The sequence below is a fragment of the Pleurodeles waltl genome, chromosome 1_1, assembly GCF_031143425.1.
Source record: "Pleurodeles waltl isolate 20211129_DDA chromosome 1_1, aPleWal1.hap1.20221129, whole genome shotgun sequence".
NCBI classification, from domain to species: domain Eukaryota; kingdom Metazoa; phylum Chordata; class Amphibia; order Caudata; family Salamandridae; genus Pleurodeles; species Pleurodeles waltl.
In genome coordinates, this window is record NC_090436.1 from 897,936,018 (window position 1) to 897,957,433 (window position 21,416).

The following is a 21,416-nucleotide window of genomic DNA, read 5'->3' on the forward strand; positions in this document are numbered from 1 at the left end:
CTCTGCATTCCAGTGTTTTGTTTCTCTTTTGTTGTTGTTACTCCATGATCAGTCATTACCATACCCTGCATGGGGTCGATAGTCATGGCCCCTATTTTGGATCCACTGGATTTCTCGAGTTTGGTTCAGGTTATAAAAACTGATGATACTAGGTAAAACGTTGACCATGAAGTTAAAATGGACAGTGCAATTTACTTTTACCTTGTTTGTATCTTTTAAAATATTGTATGCATTTTTGGCATCATAGGCAAAGTTTGTAAAAGCCACCTATTGAATATTTTACACCTTGGCCCCTCAATTGCAGGAAAATCTACTAATATGAGTTAATATGAGCTATATATACACCTAAATGTTACTCTCAGTGCCTTCCTTTTGTTTTGCGCAGAAGTGTAATTTCCACTTTAATTGCTGTGATTACTTTTTGATTGAATCACAAATCCATTGTATATATCTTGCAGCTATCTTAGCGATTTAGATCGCATTTCTGTGCCATCGTACGTTCCAACTCAGCAAGATGTGCTTAGAGTGAGAGTTCCCACAACTGGCATCATTGAATATCCCTTCGATTTAGAAGATATTATCTTCAGGTAAGTTGACACAAAACGTGATTTAGAATCTAAGCTAGGCATGTGGTGCCCTTTTCAGAGGAATGGAGAAACATCTGTAGGGCAAGGTCAGGATCACTAGGAGGTTCATGGAAAACCCATCTGCATTGGGGCTGAGTACCTTTGAAACAGGTGAGGCATAAGTCCCTGTGCCTACTTGTGAATTGAGCGAGCCTGATCTCCTGCTTCAGCCCATCCAGTCTGTGTTGGGTGGGCTAATTCTGTAGTTGTGAAAGATCACTCATGAAATAGTCCTATACGTGTTAGTTCGCCTAGCAAGGATGGCATTGGCCAGCTAACCATGACGGTTCTTTTCTCCAAGAACACATTAAAGGATTTGGGCAGACAGGGTCCATTTTACAACAAAATTTCTCAAGTCACTTAGCTAAAAAGCCACAGTTGTAAAACCATCTGCAATAACACGGGTGTGTAATTTAACTTGGCCTACTGTCTTATGAAATAACCTATCACATATGTCTCTAAAGTTCTACCTCATATTTTCCTTTGTTTAACCACCTCTACATATTTGGTGGGGCATGATGGGGAACATTGAATTACATACATATCAGAATCACCGTCCTTGGATATCAGAGCCATCTTTAAGAATAATAGAGATGATCCTGGCTCGTGCAGCTGATCTAAACTGCACCAGTCATACTTCTTCAGTCATCAGTAGTTGCATATAAAAGTAGTTTTTTTTTTTATCATGAAACAACCCCCAGGGATTCATGAAATAACTGCTGTAGTAGCAAGAAAGCGCCATGCAGTATTAAGGAAATTATGCCAGAACCTTAATCGAAAATGTTCCGAATTGAACGTGAATTATCACTCCGATGTCAGCTTTGAACATTCATTATTTGTCAGGTCAATAAAACATTTAACCGGTACAAAATAAATTCATCTTAATCCAACTAGCATTAGCCCCTTTCGATATTAAGTCCCATGACTATTAAGATACTAAGATACTTTTACTTTTTTTACTTTTACTTATTAAGATACTTACACGATCAACAATCTGTCCGTTCATGCACCCTTCCATGTGCCTAAAATCATCACCTTCACTCGCTTCACAGCCGCTCCGTGCCACCCAGGTGAGAGTGGGTGGGGCACCCACCTTATCGAATCGTGTTCAGTGCAGTGCCCAATGCCAGACCTACAAATTCATACCATACATACCCCCGTCTCTTCCACCTTGCTGCTATCATATTCATCCATCTTACTCCAGGGTGGTACGTTGTCCCCTCTCGGAAATTAGATCAGGAGTGCATCCCAAATGTGTGCCCTTTCTGTGGCGCTTGCTGTTCTCTTTAGCCTCCTGACCCTTGCTTTCTTCATCTTAATCTATTTGATCGTTTCTGCAATCTAGATTGTTACTCAGAGGGGTTCGGCTGAATTCAAGCTTCTGGATATCTGACGTGTGGCTATTAACCGTGCTATTCAATTGAAGTTTGTTTCGACCCTGAGCTTTTTGGATCTAGGTCCGTCCCTCAGTTGACAGGTCTCAGAGTCATGTAAATGAGCCCTTTCCATTACCTCAAACTTATTGTAGTCTGGCTGTCCGATAAGACCCTGGGCTGTAGAATGACCAAACTATATGAAAGAACCTTGCTAAACTCAACAGACCAGTGACAAGTGTCAGCGATGCCTAGATTGATACCATGCAGCCTTTCAGGAGTCGGGTACGTCCGCTGCAGATAATTCACCTGTATACATTTTGACCTAGTGTTCTGAGATACCTTCTTTGAGAAATTCCTTATTCTGTCCCACTCTGCCGCCCTAAAATCTTGACCCAGCAGTGTTTTCATTTGTTATTTGCAGCCACAGTATATTGCATCACCTATATTCACTTTATCATACATTTGAGTAACTGCCTTTCATCCCTTCCCCATCGTCAGTGATATTTGTAAGGACCTCTCTAAGAAACCCAGAACTCAGAAGCCTCTAGTAGTGCAAATAAGACAGTCAGCCAGGGTTTAAATTCACTACATTTGTTCAGCCAAATTCAGCTCTGGCAATTTAAATGTGGTACACACATTTCCAGGCTCTCACTCCCATCCTGCCACAGTGCATAAATGGTTGATTGGTGCTCTATTTTCCAAGTTCAACTCCGCTTTAGATACAACCCGTTGATTCTGAATGTAATACCTTCTATGTACTGCAACATGGGATTTCATTTCTGTGCCTTTCTTATCAGCCTTGGGCTCTGTATTATACTGGTATCATCGAGTTTCCTTGGACTTACAATTTTACATTGAAGCAGATTTATTGTTTCCTTAGATTTTGTTGCCTATTTGTCATTTTCCAATTTCTTTTTGTAGAAGGCACTTCGTTTGCGCTTCCTGGCTGCTGGCAAGAAGCAGCATGTCACCACACATTTTGCCTTGACTCAAACCTTCGTACATACCCTAGAATAACAAAGATCTTTCCTTTCCAGAATTTCCTGTCCTTTGGTGTCATTTCACTACTGGAAATAAAATTCAACCTCCCTGCATGTTTTAGCCACCGATTATTTTGATACCCTTTGTGAGTGCTTCCCCCTGTCAGCCCCTGGCTCCCCCGTGCCCAAAGGATCCATTAGAGGCCTCTCCTTGGTGATCCTCCAGATGGGCCTAGATACTGGAATCTGGAAATACAGCCAACTAAGCACACAGAGCACCCAGTGCCTCCACGTAGCCGGGCAGTAGCAGTGCTGGTGTTAGCTTCTACGCAGCTGTACAAGTGAGAGTGTTGATGCACTGTTGGGTGGGTGGTCTGGAGGAATACCTGTTTCACTTGGTAAGCAGAGAGGGGTGGCGGGAATTACTCCTGGGCTGTCATTTGAGCAATGAGTGAAGGAGTGCTGCATTTAAATTTGCAGGCCGGGGGGGGGGGGGGGGCACCTGGAATAACAGTGGAGCATTTCCTTACAGCTCACAGAAAAGAAATGAAAAACTCTCTTGCCTGCGCATGATCGTGTTCCGAATAACCACACCTTGTGTATCACTTAGATTATGGCTTCAAGTCTTTTGACATAGTTTTTATGATCATGGGGAATATTTATTTTCTACTTCGCAAATCAATGGTGTAGGAAAATGGCTCCCTGTTGCAGTTACCCCCCATGTTTTGCCAGATATTGATGCTGACTTGACTGAGAAGTGTGCTGGGACCCTGCTAACCAGGCTGCAGCACCAGTGTTCCTTCACTAAAAATGTACCATTGTTTCCACAATTGGCACACCCTTGGCACACAGATAAGTCCCTTGTAAAAGGTACCAGTGGTACCAAGGGCCCTGTGACCAGGGAAGGTCTCTAAGGGCTGCAGCATGTGTTGTGCCACCCTAAGGGACCCATCACCTAACACAGGCACACTGCCATTGCAGATTGTGTATGTTGGTGGGGAGAAAAAGGCAAAGTCGACATGGCATCCCCCTTAGGATGCCATGCACACAAAATACTGCCTGTGGCATAGGTAAGTCACCCCTCTAGCAGGCCTTACAACCCTAAGGTAGGGTGCACTATACCACAGGTGAGGGCATAGCTGCATGAGCAAAATGCCCCTGCAGTGTCTAAGTCTATTCTTAGACATTGTAAGTACAGTGTGGCCATATTAAGTATATGGTCTGAGAGTTTGTCAAAACAAACTCCACAGCTCCATAATGGCTACACTGAATACTGGGAGGTTTGGTATCAAACTTCTCAGAATAATAAACCCACACTGATGCCAGTGTTGAATTTATTACAAAATGCACACAGAGGCCATCTTAGAAGATGTCCCCTGTATTTTACCCAATCCGTCAGTGCAGGACTGACTGGTCTGTGCCAGCCTGCCACTGAGAGGAGTTTCTGACCCCCTTGGATGAGAGCCTTTGTGCTCTCTGAGGCCAGAAACAAAGCCTGCACTGGGTGGAGGTGCTTAACACCTCCCCCTGCAGGAACTGTAAAACCTAGCAGTGAGCCTCAAAGAAGGCTCAAGCTTTGTGTTACAATCCCCCAGGACACTCCAGCTAGTGGAGCTGCCTGCCCCCTGGACACAGCCCCCATTTTTGGCGGCAAGTCCAGAGGAGATAATGAGAAAAACAAGGAGGAGTCACCTACTAGTCAGGACAGCCCCTAAGGTGCCATGAGCTGAGGTGACCCCTGCCTTTAGAAATCCTCCATCTTGGTTTTGGAGGATTCCCCCAATAGGAATAGGGATGTGCCCCCCTCCCCTCAGGGAGGAGGCACAAGGAGGGTGTAGCTACCCTCAAAGACAGCAGCCATTGGTTACTGCCCCCAGACCTAAACACACCCCTACATTGAGTATTTAGGGGCGACCCTGAACCCAGGAAATCAGATTCCTTCAACCTACAAGAAGAAGGACTGCTGACCTGAAAGCCCCGCAGAGACAATGGAGACGACAACTGACTTGGCCCCATCCCTACCGGCCTGTCTCCATACTCAAAGAACCTGCACAGCGACGCATCTGACAGGGACCAGCGACCTCTGTGGACCAGGAGGACTGCCCTGAACCCAAAGGACCAAGAAACTCCTGAGAAAAGCGGCACTGTTCAAAAACAGCAACAACTTTGCAACTTTTTAGCAACTTCCAAAGAAGTCTCTCTTCCCACCTGAAGCGTGAGACTTCTCACTCTGCACCCGACCTCCCGTCTCGAGCTCCAGAGAACAAACACCGCAGAGAGGACTCCCAGGTGACAACGACGACGTGAGTACCTGGAGTCGCCCCCCCTGCACCACACAGCGGCGCCTGCAGAGCGGATCCAGACGCTCCCCATGACCACGACTGCCTGGTAACAAGGAACCCGACGCCTGGACCAAGCACTGCACCTGCAGCCCCCAGGACCGAGACGAACCCCCTTCCAGTGCAGGAGTGGCCAGCAGCCAGCCCTCTTCCTAGCCCAGTTGGTGGCTGTCCCGAGAAGCCCCCCTGTGCCCTGCCTGCATCGAATAAGTGACCCCCGGGTCCCTCCATTGCTTTTAATAGCAAACCCGATGCCTACTTTGCACACTGCACCCGGCTGCCCCTGTGCCGCTGAGGGTATGTTTTGTGGGCCTGTTTGTGCCCCGCCCTCCCCCCCACCAGTGCTCCAAAAAAAAACCCTGGTCTGCTCCCCGAGGACGCAGACGGAGCACCCCTGTTCTTCATGTGTTTTGGGCCCTCCTTTGACCTCTGCACCTGACCGGCCCTGTGTTGGCGGTGCGATGTCTTTGGTGTTGCCTTTAACCCCCAACGGTGGGCTGCCTATGCCCAGGTGACTGACTGTGTAAGTACTTTACTTACCTGAGAAACCTAACCAAATTTACCTCCCCCAGGAACTGTTGATTTTTGCATAACTAAAACTGTGTGTACTACTGCTTTGAATCAAGTTCTATACTTACCTGTGTGAAGTACCTTGCATTTTATGTACTTACCTCAAATCTTGAATCTTGTGGTTCTAAAATAAATCAAGAAAATATATTTTTCTGTATAAAAAACTATTGGACTGGAGTTAAGTCTTTGAGTGTGTGTTCCTCATTTATTGCCTGTGTGCGTACTACAAATGCTCAACACTACCCGCTGATAAACCTACTGCTCGACCACACTACCACAAAATAGAGCATTAGTATTATCTAATTTTGCCACTATCAACCTCTAAGGGGAAACCCTTGGACACTGTGCACACCCTCTCTCATTTTGAGATAGTATATACAGAGCCAACTTCCTACAAATGGCATAACGAAGGTGCTAGCAAGAAAAATAGGTCCAATAATCCCCAAGTTGAGTTATGTCTAGCGTTAGTGGGAGAAACAGAGACAACTATGTCAGTTTAATTTCTGCCCATTGTACAGGTCAGGGAAACAGTGAGAGAACAGCAATTACTTGACAAAGGAGAGTGTACAAATGGATCAGGTTGCACCATCCCTAACATGAAGTACTTTATTTTGATTGCAACAGATATGTATGTCTTTCAATTCGTGTACTCTTTCAGTGAAGTTGGTTAAGTATATTTTAGGAAACCACCTGTTTCTTATGAATTCCATTCCTATCATTGCAGAAAGGGAAACTATTGATATTTTAATTTCACTTCAATCTTAGATCGGGCAGATATATTTGCACTCCTATTTATTAAATCATATTGCCAGAGTAGAGGTCTTCAATTTTTAACTGTTCCCTTTTCCTTCTCAACAGAATGGTGGATGTGGGTGGTCAGAGGTCCGAAAGACGGAAATGGATTCACTGTTTTGAAAATGTTACCTCCATTATTTTCTTAGTTGCACTAAGTGAATATGATCAAGTCCTTGCTGAGTGTGACAACGAGGTAAGGCGTGCAGTGTATTTTGTGAGTGTAAAGCAGACTTACTTGTTTATCTCTACAGTATAACTGAGTGTAATGGTAATGTTTTGCTGATTATGGAACCAATTATGTTCAAGCAAACCGCAGGATAATTTCTGCTGTTCTTTTGAATTTATGAATTCATTTTTTCTGCCAAATTAAATTGGTGATGAGAGCACAAAACGTAGATACCTGTTTGATGTTGTTGTAAAATTAAGCAAACAACATTCAGGTATGTTAACAGTTTTTGTGAGGCCCAGGTCAAAAATTTAATGCAGGGCCCACTTCACCCTTCTTGTGTTTGTCATTAAAAAATAAGTCAGAGCATTGATAGAATGAGTCTGTGGGTCAAAATAATTTCATATAAGTTCCCAGGCAGCTTGTGGAACGCAGTGTCGGGTTTCTCAATGTCACTGAGATTTCACCGGATGCAGGAGCAGTCTGCGCGATGTCTGGCGCACCAATTGTGCGGTGAGAGCAGCCACGCCAGGTCTCGCGATGGCTCCCGTGCACCGTCCTGCAGCATTAGGGACATAGCGATTCCAGGTCCGCCCTGAGTCACGGTGAGCCATGCAGGGACAGAAGGCAAAGCAGTTGGATAACAGCTCACTGGTGGAAGGTAGGTCCGGGGCTCTGCAGTTGAGTGTCCTTTGTTTTTAGCTATCTCGAGGGATTTCACAAAGGCTTGCTGTCACCCAGCCCCACCCAGATGTGTATTCAGATACAGGCTTATGGCACAGAATGGTTTAAGGTAAGAAAATTCCAGCTTTCTAAAAGTGGCATTTTCAGACTTACAATTATAAATCCGGCTTCACCATAAGTTGCGATTTTAACTTAAGTCCAGAGACACCAAACTCCATGTCCCTATCTCTTTCCTATTGAAAATTATGCTTAAAAGATGTTTTAAGGAAATCCCAATGCTGTTGTATGGGAGAGATAGTCCTTGCAATAGTGAAAAACAAATTGAAGAGTTCTTCACTACCAGGACATGTTAAACTTAAAAGTGCATGTCCAACTTGTTAAATACACTGCATTGTACCCTTGGAGCTGGCTAGGGCCAGCCTCAGGGGTGACTTAAATTTATTAAAGAGGGAAAATTTGGGCCTGGCAAGAAGTTGCACTTGCCAGGTCGAAATGGCAGTTTAAAACTACACACACAGGTTCTGCAATGGTAGGCTGGGATATGTTTGAAAGGCTACTGATGTGGGTGGCACAATTAGTGCTGCAGGCCCAGTAGTTGCATTTAATGTACAGGCCCTAGGCAAATACAGTAAAGTAAATTAAATATGCCAATTGTAGAGAAGCCAATGTAACCATGTTTTAAAGGACAAAGCACCTGCACTTTAGCACTGGTCAGCAGTGGTAAAGCGCACAGAGTCCTAAAGTCCAGCAATATAGGTCAGAAAAATAGGAGGTCAGAGAGCAAAAAGTTTAGGGAAACCACACCAAGGATGCCAGGTTTAACACTTTGGATAAAGGGAGGTAAGGGATTACTAGAGTTAAACAGGGGTAAGTGTGAAGGGTGATTTGAGATCCTGGATAGGGAAGGGATAAAGGGAGGTAGGTATAAAATAAAACAGGAGTATGAGGGGTTTCCTCAAAAATTAAATCACACATATATCACAAAAATGTGTGGTAAATGTCCACAATGTAATGCCTCACATTGTAAATGTCAACACATGGTATTACATGTGTGGCAATGGCATCCATGGTAATGTCATACAGTGCTCTGTTTCAAGTGCTGAGACCCCCCCCCGCTGCCTGCAGACCTTCCTGCTCTCTGCCCCAGAGCCCTTTTTGATATTTGGCGTAGTTTGCGCTTAAGCCTTCAGAACCTTTTTCAACAGCAGTAGGTACCCAGGCCAGATTTGTTTCTCTTTCTTCCCCACATCTTGGGGATTCTAAAGGGTCTTAAGTTTTTTGTATTTCTCTATCTGGAACCTAGAAAAAAGCGAAAATGCAGTTTTTTTTTTTTTATTCTTAAAAAGCACTGTGCAACAAAGTGTTTGTGTTGTTTGTAAAAATTGCCCCAGCTAAAGATTGATTGTGCTAAGAACACAGTTTTCTGTCACATAAGTATAGGAAATATATATTCTTTTTTATTTAGGCTTCGGAAATGCTTAGGGTGCGTAGCATTTCTTGCTAGCTGGCTGACCCAAAGCCTGAATAGTGCAGCTGCTCACTATTGCAAGTGAGAGGAAGTGGGAATTTATTTGGGTGTAGCTTTGACATATGGCCTCCCTCCTCCATTCTGCCTCCCCTTGGGGGCAGAAATACTGTCTGGTGCTAGGAGGTGGGGGCTGTAGCCAAGAAGGTCCAGCACCTCACTCCATTCCTTTCTTCCTTTTTTTCCTCCCAGTAGTCAGGTGGGATTTCAGCCCCCATGTGTGGGTTGATTGGGGTGTTTGTCACCTCTCTGCTCGCCCCACGAGGTGGAAAACACACCAGACCATCAAGGAAAACAGTGAAAAATGGAATGGCGTGTGAATTTGAACCCATCCTGGAACTGTACCACATCCCCAATTCCCAGGCAACAGACATTCTTTTGGGAGGGGTAGAATAGTGATAAGGAATAAGTCATATATTTATGTATTTATTTATTGTTTATTCCTAGTCTCCTGTATGCATTTTGCCACCCCCTGGAGGCTGATAGGTAGTAAATACCCTAATTTGCCCCTCAGGGGCAGAAAAACATTGGGGCTTTAGAGGTTAGGGGTATGGGGCTGTTAGACGGGCTGAGCCCTGTTTCATTTATTTAATCTCTCTTGCGTCCAGAGAGGACAGATTGGGGGTAAGCCCGCCTCTCTATTTCCTCTTCCCCAGTTCCCCCTCCCACCCCCCAATAGTAGCAGGAACACTGTTGGGGCCTATGCAGGTGAGGTCAGGCTTGATATCAGTGCAGGCCTTTCCACCCCACACATTTTAAAAAATACACCTAGAGAAAAAGAGAGAGCTGTCAGCGCTTTGATTTCACAGAGTGAAAGCAAAAGCAATGTGTCACACAGTTTAAAAAAAATAATCATAATAATCAAGGTTATTTTGCACAAAAAAAAATCCTTCTGGTGGTGGAAGCGGGAGACATTCACATCCTCTGCACCAACGAGGTATTGCAGTGGACATAAATGTCTAGTCCACTGCACTAATGCAGTTATATAGGTTGCACCGCACTCCTGTGCAAGAAGACTAGTTTAAAGGATTGGTTTTAGCACATTTTTAAGGAGGGATTGCCTCAAAGCTAAAAATTACATGATTTGGTTTCCTTAAGTAGAGCTGAAGAGACTCAGCGAATTCTGTGCTCCACTGTTAAAAACGATTATAAGATGAGTTTCTATTCTTTATACCAGAAACCGTGCCAGGGCCAAATACATTTCTCAAACATTCTAGTGTTTTGCTTTGGCAGTTTCATGCAGCAACTGCTGATAAGTCGGCTGCTGAAAAGGAGATAATATAGCCTGGTGTCAGCCATCTCAGAGGCTCATGAGAGCAAGGGCCTTGATTAGATAATCAGGAAAGAGAAAGCTGTAGTATCATTGACTTTGAAGTAAATGCCTCTGTAGGGCAGGCCTATACCATAGGCTAAGTGAGGATGAAATGAAAACCGTATTGGAACTCTTCTGGTTGGAATAAATGCGTTGACATCAGCGTTGAGGATAAAGAGATACTGGAAGAAGTGGAATTAGCTGCATGTTTAATGCTTCTGAGTGTTGTTTATTGCCAGGATGTAAAGGTAAATAAGCCAGTGAATTGCAAAGCTTACTCTAACCAGCAACACTTTTCAGTCCTTGCGAACTTGTCTGCTTATATTTCTTTCTTCGACGTTTGTTTAGAGGAGCTGGCTTTATAAAAATCCAAGATCGATCAGTAATATTTTTATTATAGGTTTGGATCTGGAATGCATGTAGGCTGATATTCCACATAATCACACTGCTTAACGTAGAAACATCTGGGTTACCAGACAAATCAGGTGTCTTCATTGATGACGCTGGCTCCAGTGCACACACACGACTGTGCAGAAACTTGATGGTTAGAAGCGTGCAACAGTTTCTGCTATCTAAAAAGACGGAAAGACCAGGAGCAGCAGTCATGGGCAGTGTTCAGTTAGGGATAAAATCTGCAGGGTGGTAATCAATCCTAAATTTACATTTTCTCCAAACATTACCATCCGTAGTCCGAATCGAGGACTGATGCTGTTGTATGTTAGAGAGATCTCATAAATTCCTTTAGATTAGAAATATCTCTGCCTGTCTTGCATTCTTGCAGGCTATCTTGATTTCAAGTTGCTACTTAGTGTAAACATTGATCGACAGTCCATTGAATGTCACAAAAAGTGACTTGCACATTGCATTACGTTTCCAGGATCAGTGCACATTCCATAGGCTGATATGTGGCCTTGACCCCCGAAGTTTCTGTTTTAGTCCGACTTTGTTTTCAACCTAATTGCTGCTGCAAAAAAGAAAGCGTTTAGGACATCATCAGTACGATTGGAAAATTCGCTCTACTGATGCCTAGGGTTACTAAAGTTGCCCCTTTGAAAGTATACGGGGTTCTCAAGTATGCTGAAGAAAGGTTTCAGCAATCCAATCCAATCTAAAATGGGGATGCCAATATCAATGGTGCTACTTTTTTATTCAATGTTAAGGCCCTGGGGGAAAACCAACGACAGCTTGCATTATTTAGAGTCTTAATTGAAAATATATTACTAATTGTGTTATGCGAAAGTTGACAAAAGTGCAACTTAAAAGTGTATGTTTGATTTAAAAAAAATTTTTTAAAAACGGTAATTTTTTTATGTATATTTTTATCTAAACGTCCTCTGTTTGATATTCTATATGGCTTGTGAAGAATGGCCTCTAAAGATTCTTTCTCTGCTTGCTCCCACGTGTATGCTTACACCGATTTGTAAATCTGTTCCCCATAGAATCGAATGGAAGAAAGCAAGGCCTTGTTCAAAACAATTATCACGTACCCCTGGTTTCTGAACTCTTCAGTCATTCTGTTCTTGAATAAAAAGGATCTTCTAGAGGAGAAAATCCAGATCTCTCATTTAATTGATTATTTTCCGGAATATGCAGGTAAGCATTATCACAAGAGATGAGATTTTTTTACATTAAAAAGATATTTGTTACAGTATTGGTAAAATTAAAACCCATTAAACTATTTGGTGCTAAGGAAATTTCGTCGTACCACTGGGCTTGACTGTCTTGGAAAAATGACTAGTAACCAACTAAGAGCTACCATCTGGGAACTGAGTTATACAATGGAAGTTTCCTTCCAGACAGCGTGGTTTGAGTATGACCTGGAACTAAGGGCGTGTGAAGATGGCAGTTCTTGTTTTACCCAAGCTGATTGTTTTAATAAAAGGTAGATGAGCCACCTGCAAAATGGCAGTTTCAAAAGAGAAATCCCAAAGAAAACCTACTTTTAGAGAACAGTTCACACAAAAGAGGTTTTGAGGCACACATACTTAGCACTAGTTTATTTGCTGTAAGTTTCTTACCAGGCCAGGTTTGAAAACCTCAAAAAAAAATTAACAGCTTCTCAAAGTTGAAGAGTTTGAAGTGTGCACAACTTTGTCAATGTAATTTCCTTTTATTCTTTTTTTTGTAACTGAAAAGGAAAAATTGAAAAAAGTGCTTTGGGGTCTTAATGAGCTTCTTTCCTATTTACAATGTGACCATGAACAGGGAAAGAGAAGAAAAAAATAAATCAGGAAGAATGACAGAAGCGGGGAAATGAATAGTAGAAAGGCGTTGTTGCACTTCATTACAGAGGACATCCCCTTTTCTGCTACCTAAATAATTTTGTCTCCCACTGACTGATTTGCACCGAACTTTGGGGTAAACAGTCTATAAACCCCAAACTTTGAACATCTTAAATTTGGCCAGGTATGTCAGAGTTCAAATGTAAGGGGGTGGGGCCCAAAACTTGTCCGGTTTTAAATAACTATTCATTTACCATAGGAAGGTTTATGCGCATTAAACATGAAGTATGCTGGGCGGAAGGTCACCACATTTTAATAGCACGACTGCCATTCTGTCATTTCGAGCCATTTCTTGGTTTGTTAAAATATCGCCCAGACGTTCCTGAGATAGAAGACAAAATGTGGACTATGCATGTGACAGGACTATTCTTTCACGATCGTGATCTGTGAATAAAAAAAATCGTCTGGCTTGTGATGGTGTGATATTTCTCAACTGCCACTTTGATCTTTTGCAACTATGAGGTGTGTTTGGAGAGGAGTGCAATTGGATGTTAATAGATTAAAGCTGCACAGGGATAACTCAGCCTTGCATTCATCTGAGGTTGATTGAGGAAGGATGTTCGTTTAAAAAAAAAAAATTAAATTGTTTCTTTACAAGGTGCTCACGAGACAAAGGGGCAGATTTATGAAAAGTGGCGCAGCACCTATTGCAGCGCCACTCTTCTTGCGCCCCTTAGTGCCCCCTAACATCACGTGTGCGCTGTATTTAAATTACGACACACCATGGCGGTAGTTAGGGAACTAGCATCATAATTTTTTTTTAAACTAGTTCGGTGCTTTGCAGGACTAGTGCCAAAAATGTTGACGCTAATCCTGCAAAGCACCCAGAGGCCCATTGAAACCACTGGGAGCCTGCTTTTAACGCCTGCCCTGAGCAGGTGTAAAAAATCCTGGGAAAAATGGCGCACAGAAATCTGTTAGATTTCTTTCTGCCATTTTTACGGCCGTCCCCCCTTGGATACATTATGCCTCGTGCAGGCATAATGTGGCTCCAGGGGTTACAAAGTGGCACAATGCATGCATTGTGTCACTTTGTAAATATGGTGCGGGGAAAATGCCACTTTAGCGCCGCCTTAACGTTAAAAAAAAAAAAAAAAAAAAGCTCTTGAGGCGCTAAGGTGGCACTAGGGGCTCTTAAATCTGCCCCAAAATTCTCTACGAGGGCCTGATGTATACGAAAATAGAAATCTAAAAGAGAGATCTTGACCTTGACAATGGATGCTTTGTACTTTAATTTGTGAAAAGGAGGGATTTTGACCGCTTTTGTGAAGCTCATCCATATTTGCCAGTCTTTAGCATCCTGAGGGAACAAGTTCCAATGTCTTAAACCAGTTATCCGAAGTTCTGTAGTCACGTTTCATACTCAGTCGCGTTCTAGGTATCTCTGGGAGAACAAGGTTAGGGTGAGAAGGTCCTACTTGATGAATTTTTTGTTCCAAAGTTACATTGTTTACACTGCTGCAGTTCAGTTGATACATTTTTGTGCCAAACACAATAATGTAAATCCAGTCTCTTTCAAACCAAGTTAAGCTGCAGCATTCTGAACATACTGTAGGCATGAATACTATCAAGATGGCCACTACCGCCTAGAACAAGGAAAGTCCAAGAAAAGGCCAGATGGATGGAAAGCTCAAGTGGTGGCACCCTTGTCCACAAACCAAACAATGCAGGCCTTGAAGCAGAAACTCTAACCAGAAACACCAGCTCACAGTACATGTACTCAGTGAGTAAAACTGAAAGGATACTAAAGTATTTAAAAAAAAAAAAGAAAAAAAAAAAAAAAGAGAGATGGATGGAACCCTTGAATTATTCTCAGCCACTTGTAATTACTCAGGCCGAATCCCTGCCCAGTGTTCTCTTGCACACCTTGCTACCTCAGTTTGGACCCAGTCATATGCAAATCAGTCTTGACCATTGTCCAATGGGAACAGTCCAGCCCAAACTGCCAGGCCAGGTCCTCCCTGAATGAAAACACAACTGAGGATATATATATATATATATATATATATATATATATATATATATGTATATATATATATATATATATATATATATATATATATGTATATATATATATATATATATATATATATGTATATATATATATGTATATATATATATATGTATATATATATATGTGTATATATGTATGTATATAGGTTTACTGCACTTACTGGAAATAGTAGATACACAGCTATTGGTATTTTACAATGCAAGGTTATTTATTATGCACATACATCTTATGTATGAATGATTTTATGGATAATGGTGATTATTACAGTAATCTCAGCAATCTCAATAGAAAACAAAATAAACATTAGGAAACCCCAAAGGTTTTTACATCACACATCCCTACTTCCTCTCTGTCTCTCTCCCTATTCCAAATTCCTGGGTCTCTGTACGTTTCTTCCCAATTATTCTCTATGGAGAGGGGAGGGGTGCTCTTGTGCAGTCTCTCATATCTGTACTTAAGACCATGAATAATGCCTCTGTTAAAGACACTCGAAAAGCAAGCAGCTGTAACCAAATCTGTATCTTTCTTACTTCCAAATGTGTGCTGTGCAAGGCCAGATGGCATTGCAATGCTGATTACTACATGTAGTACTTTGGACAGGAGAATGGAAGATTCCTTTCTGCTGTATTTCTGTTATTTTTGTTATTTCAACTAATGTCAGGCTACAGATGAAATAATGACGATTGTGCACACACTCGGAGCATCAATATTTATTAGTTTTGGTTCTCTAAGCCCTAAGACTTACACATACCCACTCCAAAGATTTAGTACCCTTCATTGTGGCATACAGTCAGGCCTGATTGTATGTAACATGTATGTATTGCCAGGAAAGTCGTGCCACACATGACAGTATGTTCTGAGATGCTTTCCTAAAAAATAAATCTCAGCAAAGCAAAATGTCCACATCGTTGTCCAACCACTCACCTTTTTTATCAGCAGATCTCCAAGTCTGTGTTCTCTTTACAGTACTGTTCAGTCTACACCTGGAACTTTTTGTTTCTTTTCAAAGATGAGCCAGTGTCCCTTATCGTTATACAAATGACCACTTTATATGAAATCTTCTCCCCAGAAGACATTATGTACCTTACACAGAACCTTGTGGGCCTTCAGTCTTGAACATCTCCAACTTCTGAAATCGAACCAACTCAAAATGTAGTTTCTTCTCACCACAGCCCATTTGATCCATAACAGTACAGTATTCACTTGAATTAGCTAAACCTATTTTACTGCAGGCCATCCTTGCTTGAATGTTGTAAAGGTTGGACAGAAATATGAATCTTTGTGGCCCACATAGACACATCAGCCAGAGGAGCGCAATACCAAACCAGTCCCCTTTGTGAAGTAAATGAATGTATTGGAGTTAAATGACTTCACATTAGTGTTTCAAGCTGTAGTCCTCACTGCGGAAACGCCTTACATATTGGCTTACTCAGATAACACCTTGATCTCTAAAGGTCTAGTGCCTGCTAGTTTCAGGAAGCAGAAGATAGAATACATATTGGTCTGTAGTGTGAATCATGCAGAGGTCAGACATGAACAACCCCTGCATCTGAAGGTTTTGACTGTTTGCAAGCTCTTTTTAATGATGCTATGCATAATTTAATTGCTGCTCATTGTCGTCATTATTTCATGAGTTGTCTATCTTCTTTGAAATCATAAAGTTGTTGATATACAAAAAAGCTTACATTGCCTATGATTTAACAAATACTTTTCTATATTCTTGACTAGGACCTAAGCAAGATGCCAAAGCTGCCAGAGAGTTTATTCTGAAGCTTTACCAAGATCAGAATCCAGATAAAGAGAAAGTTGTTTACTCCCATTTTACGTGTGCCACAGACACCGAAAACATCCGTTTTGTCTTTGCGGCCGTCAAGGACACCATCCTTCAACTGAATCTGCGGGAGTTCAACTTGGTGTAGGGGCCGAGTCCATAGGAAAAGAGCATGTCTGATCCCACCATTCACCATCCTACGACGAACCCCTCCAACAATGTCTTCTCCGTATGATATAGTTTTAATTTCACAAGCGCGTACTGTGAGATAGAAACATGTTTAGACATGTATTTGAGTCTCTTCTGTTTGCATATTCCTTTCATTTATGTAGAATACATATTGATTCAAAAATATGGTTTGTAGCAAATATTTTCTATATGAAAAAAGGTTTACTGATTTTGTTTTCTGAAGGTATATGTTGACATCTGTTTTTTTAATATAGTTTTTTCCTTGTCTGATTTTGGTTGTGAGATAACTTTTTGCCACTTCTGTGAGAATAGGAATATTTAAGAATGTTTTATAGAACTATATTTGAATCTGGGCAAACATTATGCATTTTATTCATTTTTTTTATTGTTTGGTATCTATTTTTTAACTCGTGGTATATGTTCTAACCAACGTTGCCTTAGGTTTGGTAAAACAGTGCTGCTTTTGTACTGTAAATAATATCATTAAACTAGGGAGACTTTTTATTGTTTGTAATTGATTTGGGGATATTCATAATATTTAATACTGTTAATTTCTTTCATTGGAAATGTATCTCCTAGCAATGACAAGCCAAAAAGAGTGAATTGTTTATTTTAAATACTTTTAAATCTGTAGTATGTAGTCATTTTGCCTGCAATATATTTGTGTGAATAATGAAGACACTCACTTTGGCCATTAACAACACTGCTCACATTGTCCGTGAATGTCAACCCAAAACCAAAATTGATAAGCATGTAGCAAAGATTATTGCACAATGGAACCCCGGGCTTCACAGGGTGTGAAATTAAATGGAATGGTAAATGTAAATATGTATTTTTATATACATATATGTATATACGGAAGTGACTTTTCAAAACACGTCTATCCCTTTTATTAGGAATTATAAACAGCTATGCAATTAACAGTGACACCAAAATATGGCAAAGTGTACAACTGCTAGACTATTAAAACTGGGGTCGCACAGTTGACTCTAGTAATGTGCATGCCCCTCATGTGTTCTAGTTCCTGGGTCTTGTTTGTTTACGTCAGTAGCCTGCTGTGGTAAAAGACAGTATGCTAGTGGTAAAGGGCATCTGCCCCATTCTGTTGACTGCCATCTGAAATTGAGCCTTCCCTTCATGGCTTCACACACACTCGCATACAGACACCCCTTGTTGAATTTCTGGAGGCAAAGCTTGCTGCAGGGGTACTCCCAACAAATGTATTCATTTTTCTAGCTCCTGGTTTGGAGTATGAAAAGTTATGATTAAGCTGGATTCTCCACTAGCAGGGTGCACCAATTTATGTTTAGTAAGTTCCTGAAGTAGTTGTCAAATAAAGAAACAATGTTTTTTTGCTCTCATTGAAAGAAAATTATCTGAAATTGCAACAAAATAAAGACAATCATTGGCAAAGTCAGCAGGCCTGTCTTGTATACCTGTAATGCACACAGCTGGCAGAGCGTGGTGTCGTACCATGCATGTGAAATTGTGATGTAGAAAGTGACCCATCCTGATGTCCAGTGGTGTAATGTAACCTCAGTGGCACAGCGTGGCCTTGTACTAATCTCATCAGCACTTGTGAAAGACAGCGAAAGCAATACATCGCTGGAAGCTAAAAACGGAAAAGTTCGAAGTAAGTCTTATATAGGGGTACACCATAGTATGCTACACCTTTTTACTTCTAAGCAATACCAAGACAAATGCAAAAGCCTGAATAGAGTAGCACAGATAAAGTTGATTTTTTTTAAGGATCTTGGGTGCTGAGGGAGCACGTCATGTATATTCAATCTCTTTATTTAAAGTACAAGTTGAAAATAATTGTCAATGCACTCCTGACAGTTCCATGTAGAAAATTAAATATTACCCATACTTTTCTCCCATTATCCAAACGGCTGTTCAGGGAATTGAAGCAACTTGAGCACTAGTATTTCGTGACCAGTCTATCAGTTTTCAACACCTGTTGAATTTCTGAATTTTAGTAAAACTTGCCTCACACCAAGAATTTTACAAAGGATATCTGTGAGGAGAGATAGAGCTGTGTCTTGCTACATGCTCACGTATTCAAAGGACTCCTTATTAGAGAAAGGAAAACAAAATTTCTAGCAACTTTTGTTTAGCACAGGTGTTTCTGTTAAGATTATCATTATATAGTTGTTCACCATTGTATGTAATCAATTTGTGGTTCTTAATCACATTCACTGGCAGTGCTGCGTTATGCAGGAGTAAATCACCTTTTTTAGACTCAAGAAGAACAACTTGACAGGAAGACATGACTGCACAATGTACCCATTGTGATGGCAGTGTAAAACGGGTACATAATAACTCTTTAGTCATCAGGATGGTCTGATGTGTAGTTTTCTATCCTTTAAGGCTTAATCATGTCAAATGTCATTAATTTTTATGGAACAATGCCCATAAACTACATTGTGTGTAGATCATTGTAGTGGTGTTGTCTACTTATCCATATAGGTATACTTTTAAGGACATCGTGTTGTTTTTGTCATAATCCTCTACATCCTTGCAAGTATCGATTAGGTACTCTGTGTCCACATAATGAGAAATGCAGCAAATCACTGAAGAATAATGAAGGAAAAGGCAAAGTACGTTCAATATTTTACTCGTCACGAAAGTAAACCATTTGCACTTTGTGTAGATATGCAGGCATTTTTAAAGGTTTTTTTCTTATTAGTGAATTGTACCCACTGGTTTCTGCGTGTTTGACACTTGATCTAATAGGGTCAGGGCTCCAGGCAGATGGAGTACCCGGTTGGTGTTTTTTGTACAATCGTGTCAGTCAGCAAGTACCCCTACATTAATGAAATGGAGATCTCGCGGTATTCTGCCGCTGCACTACATTGTTCGTCTGCATCTGCAGCGCTTGTCTTCGGCCCAAGTAGATATTTGAGGTGAAAATATATTTTTAAACCCTGTTTTATTTACCTAAAAGTACATTTTTTTGCTGTCTGAAGCACAGAACTCGATCTTATAAACTTTGTCTGGAGCCCTGAGCAGAGTGCTATCGTTTCTTTACACTGTATTCTTCAGTTCTCATAAAGGAACACAATGTTTTGTATGTTTTGACAATGTAAAATCCACTGGGAGGAAGGATGCCTAAGTGAAAATGTCAGATGTGGGTAGGGTGGCAGATGGCTTTATGGAGTCCATGCGTTTTTGCGGGTGTGTTAAACATTTAGGGGTCTCGTACCACTCTTGTTCCCATCAGTGCTGCTGTTTAGCGAGCGATCCTCCCACTTCAGACCATAAGACTGCTAAGCCCCAATTATTCACATACCCTGCCTGGAATGCTGGTTAGATGCATATTCATGTAAGGAATCCTGAGGGGGATGTGGTCGGGAGCAATAATAGAGTTGTACTTGAAAGCACCCACTTCCTAAAATTGCCAGAAAGCCATCTGGCCATTACCAAGAAGCATACAACTCTTTTATTGAACATATCCCTTGCTGCTAACCACTGTATTTTTAGATGTGCATCATTTATTTCTTACCAAATGAGACAGTTTAATTGTTGCTTTTATTATTACCAGAAATATAATTCTGAGGTATTTAACATTCTTATCCTTACGCAATTAATTTCGTTACTGTGGTGTCCAATCTGGCCTCCATCAAAGTATGTTCATAAGCATTGCACATGCATATGTGACTTGTTAAAGCCATCTACTGCCCAGCCCCATCATGTCATTTTCCTTCATAGTATAACCCATGAGTGGAAACGTGTTTTTTGCTTGTTAAAATTAAATGTAAATATTTGTTTTTCACTTGGTGAATGTTTCAATTAAACGGCATCTGTACTTCTTTGATTTATGAATAAATGTTCATATTTTCTCCTAGAAACTGCATTTTTATTCGAGAATTCATCCCACACACTATAATTGGCCTTCATTGTCTACTCTGCTTGATGATATCAGTTGAATTCAGCATCCATTGCAACAGGAATGCACTGCTGCTGACGATCAGTCTCTGACCATGATAACGCTCTTGTTGCTTTGTAGGGAGTAAGGTGGTTGAATGATAAGGAACTGCAAGGAGAGCAAGCATATCAAATATCTAGGCAACATTTGGCGTGGAAGGGTGTTGGTGGTTTTGGTGACCAGGACACCACTGGCAGTCCGGCAGAGACCAGGGTCTCACAGAGTCACAGTGCCAGTCCCATAGCGAGATGGCAGCCGCACTCAGTCTTCTTCTTTGTTCCCTCGACCAAAGTACAATTCAAGGTGGCTGCCAAAGAAGGTTCTAGGTAAGCTACACTTCTAGGTCATACAAGGCAGGGGTTGTATTAAAGCATGCCTTTTCCTACCACATCTTCCTTTGCAACATTGTTTGTGGATTCTCATCTCCTCTGATTTATTCCCTTACGGGGGTTTTATTTGTTGCTTGCTTGGCTCTGCCCGGGTCTTTCTCTTCCCTGCTTTTGCAGATTTCCTGCTGCAGGCCAGTGTCCATCCGATCCAATCCGAACACCCTTCAGGACCAACAACCCCAGATTCTAGTTATTGGTAAGAGCTTTTTATCACTGGGTTGCCTTTTCAGCAGCACTTTGTTACATTTTGGGTTATGCCACCTCTTACATTACAGGTCCTAAAACATTCCAGACCAGTGGCATTACTTTCTCCGATATCATGTCTTTCCTGTTTCACCAGTCTGACCGTCCAGTTCTTCATGCTGCATAGCAGACTAAGATGTTTGTGCAAAGTATTTGGTCCTTACAATTAGTTCATTTATTGTCCCATTTAAAACACTTCAAAGGCCTACAAATTCACGGGCAACAAC

At 41.5% G+C, this 21,416-nt stretch overlaps 1 protein-coding gene across 1 annotated transcript in view; it reads left to right on the forward strand.

Annotated features, from left to right (window-relative positions):
• The window catches only part of LOC138288572 (guanine nucleotide-binding protein subunit alpha-14), a 502,384-nt gene extending 481,938 nt beyond the window's left edge, over nt 1-20,446 (forward strand). The window contains exons 4-7 of the mRNA XM_069230083.1: nt 459-587; nt 6,750-6,879; nt 11,813-11,966; nt 16,398-20,446. Of these exons, the coding sequence (XP_069086184.1) occupies nt 459-587; nt 6,750-6,879; nt 11,813-11,966; nt 16,398-16,588 (604 nt within the window). The 3' untranslated portion in view covers nt 16,589-20,446. The remainder of the gene's footprint in view (nt 1-458; nt 588-6,749; nt 6,880-11,812; nt 11,967-16,397) is intronic.
• Nucleotides 20,447-21,416: the final 970 nt, after the last annotated feature.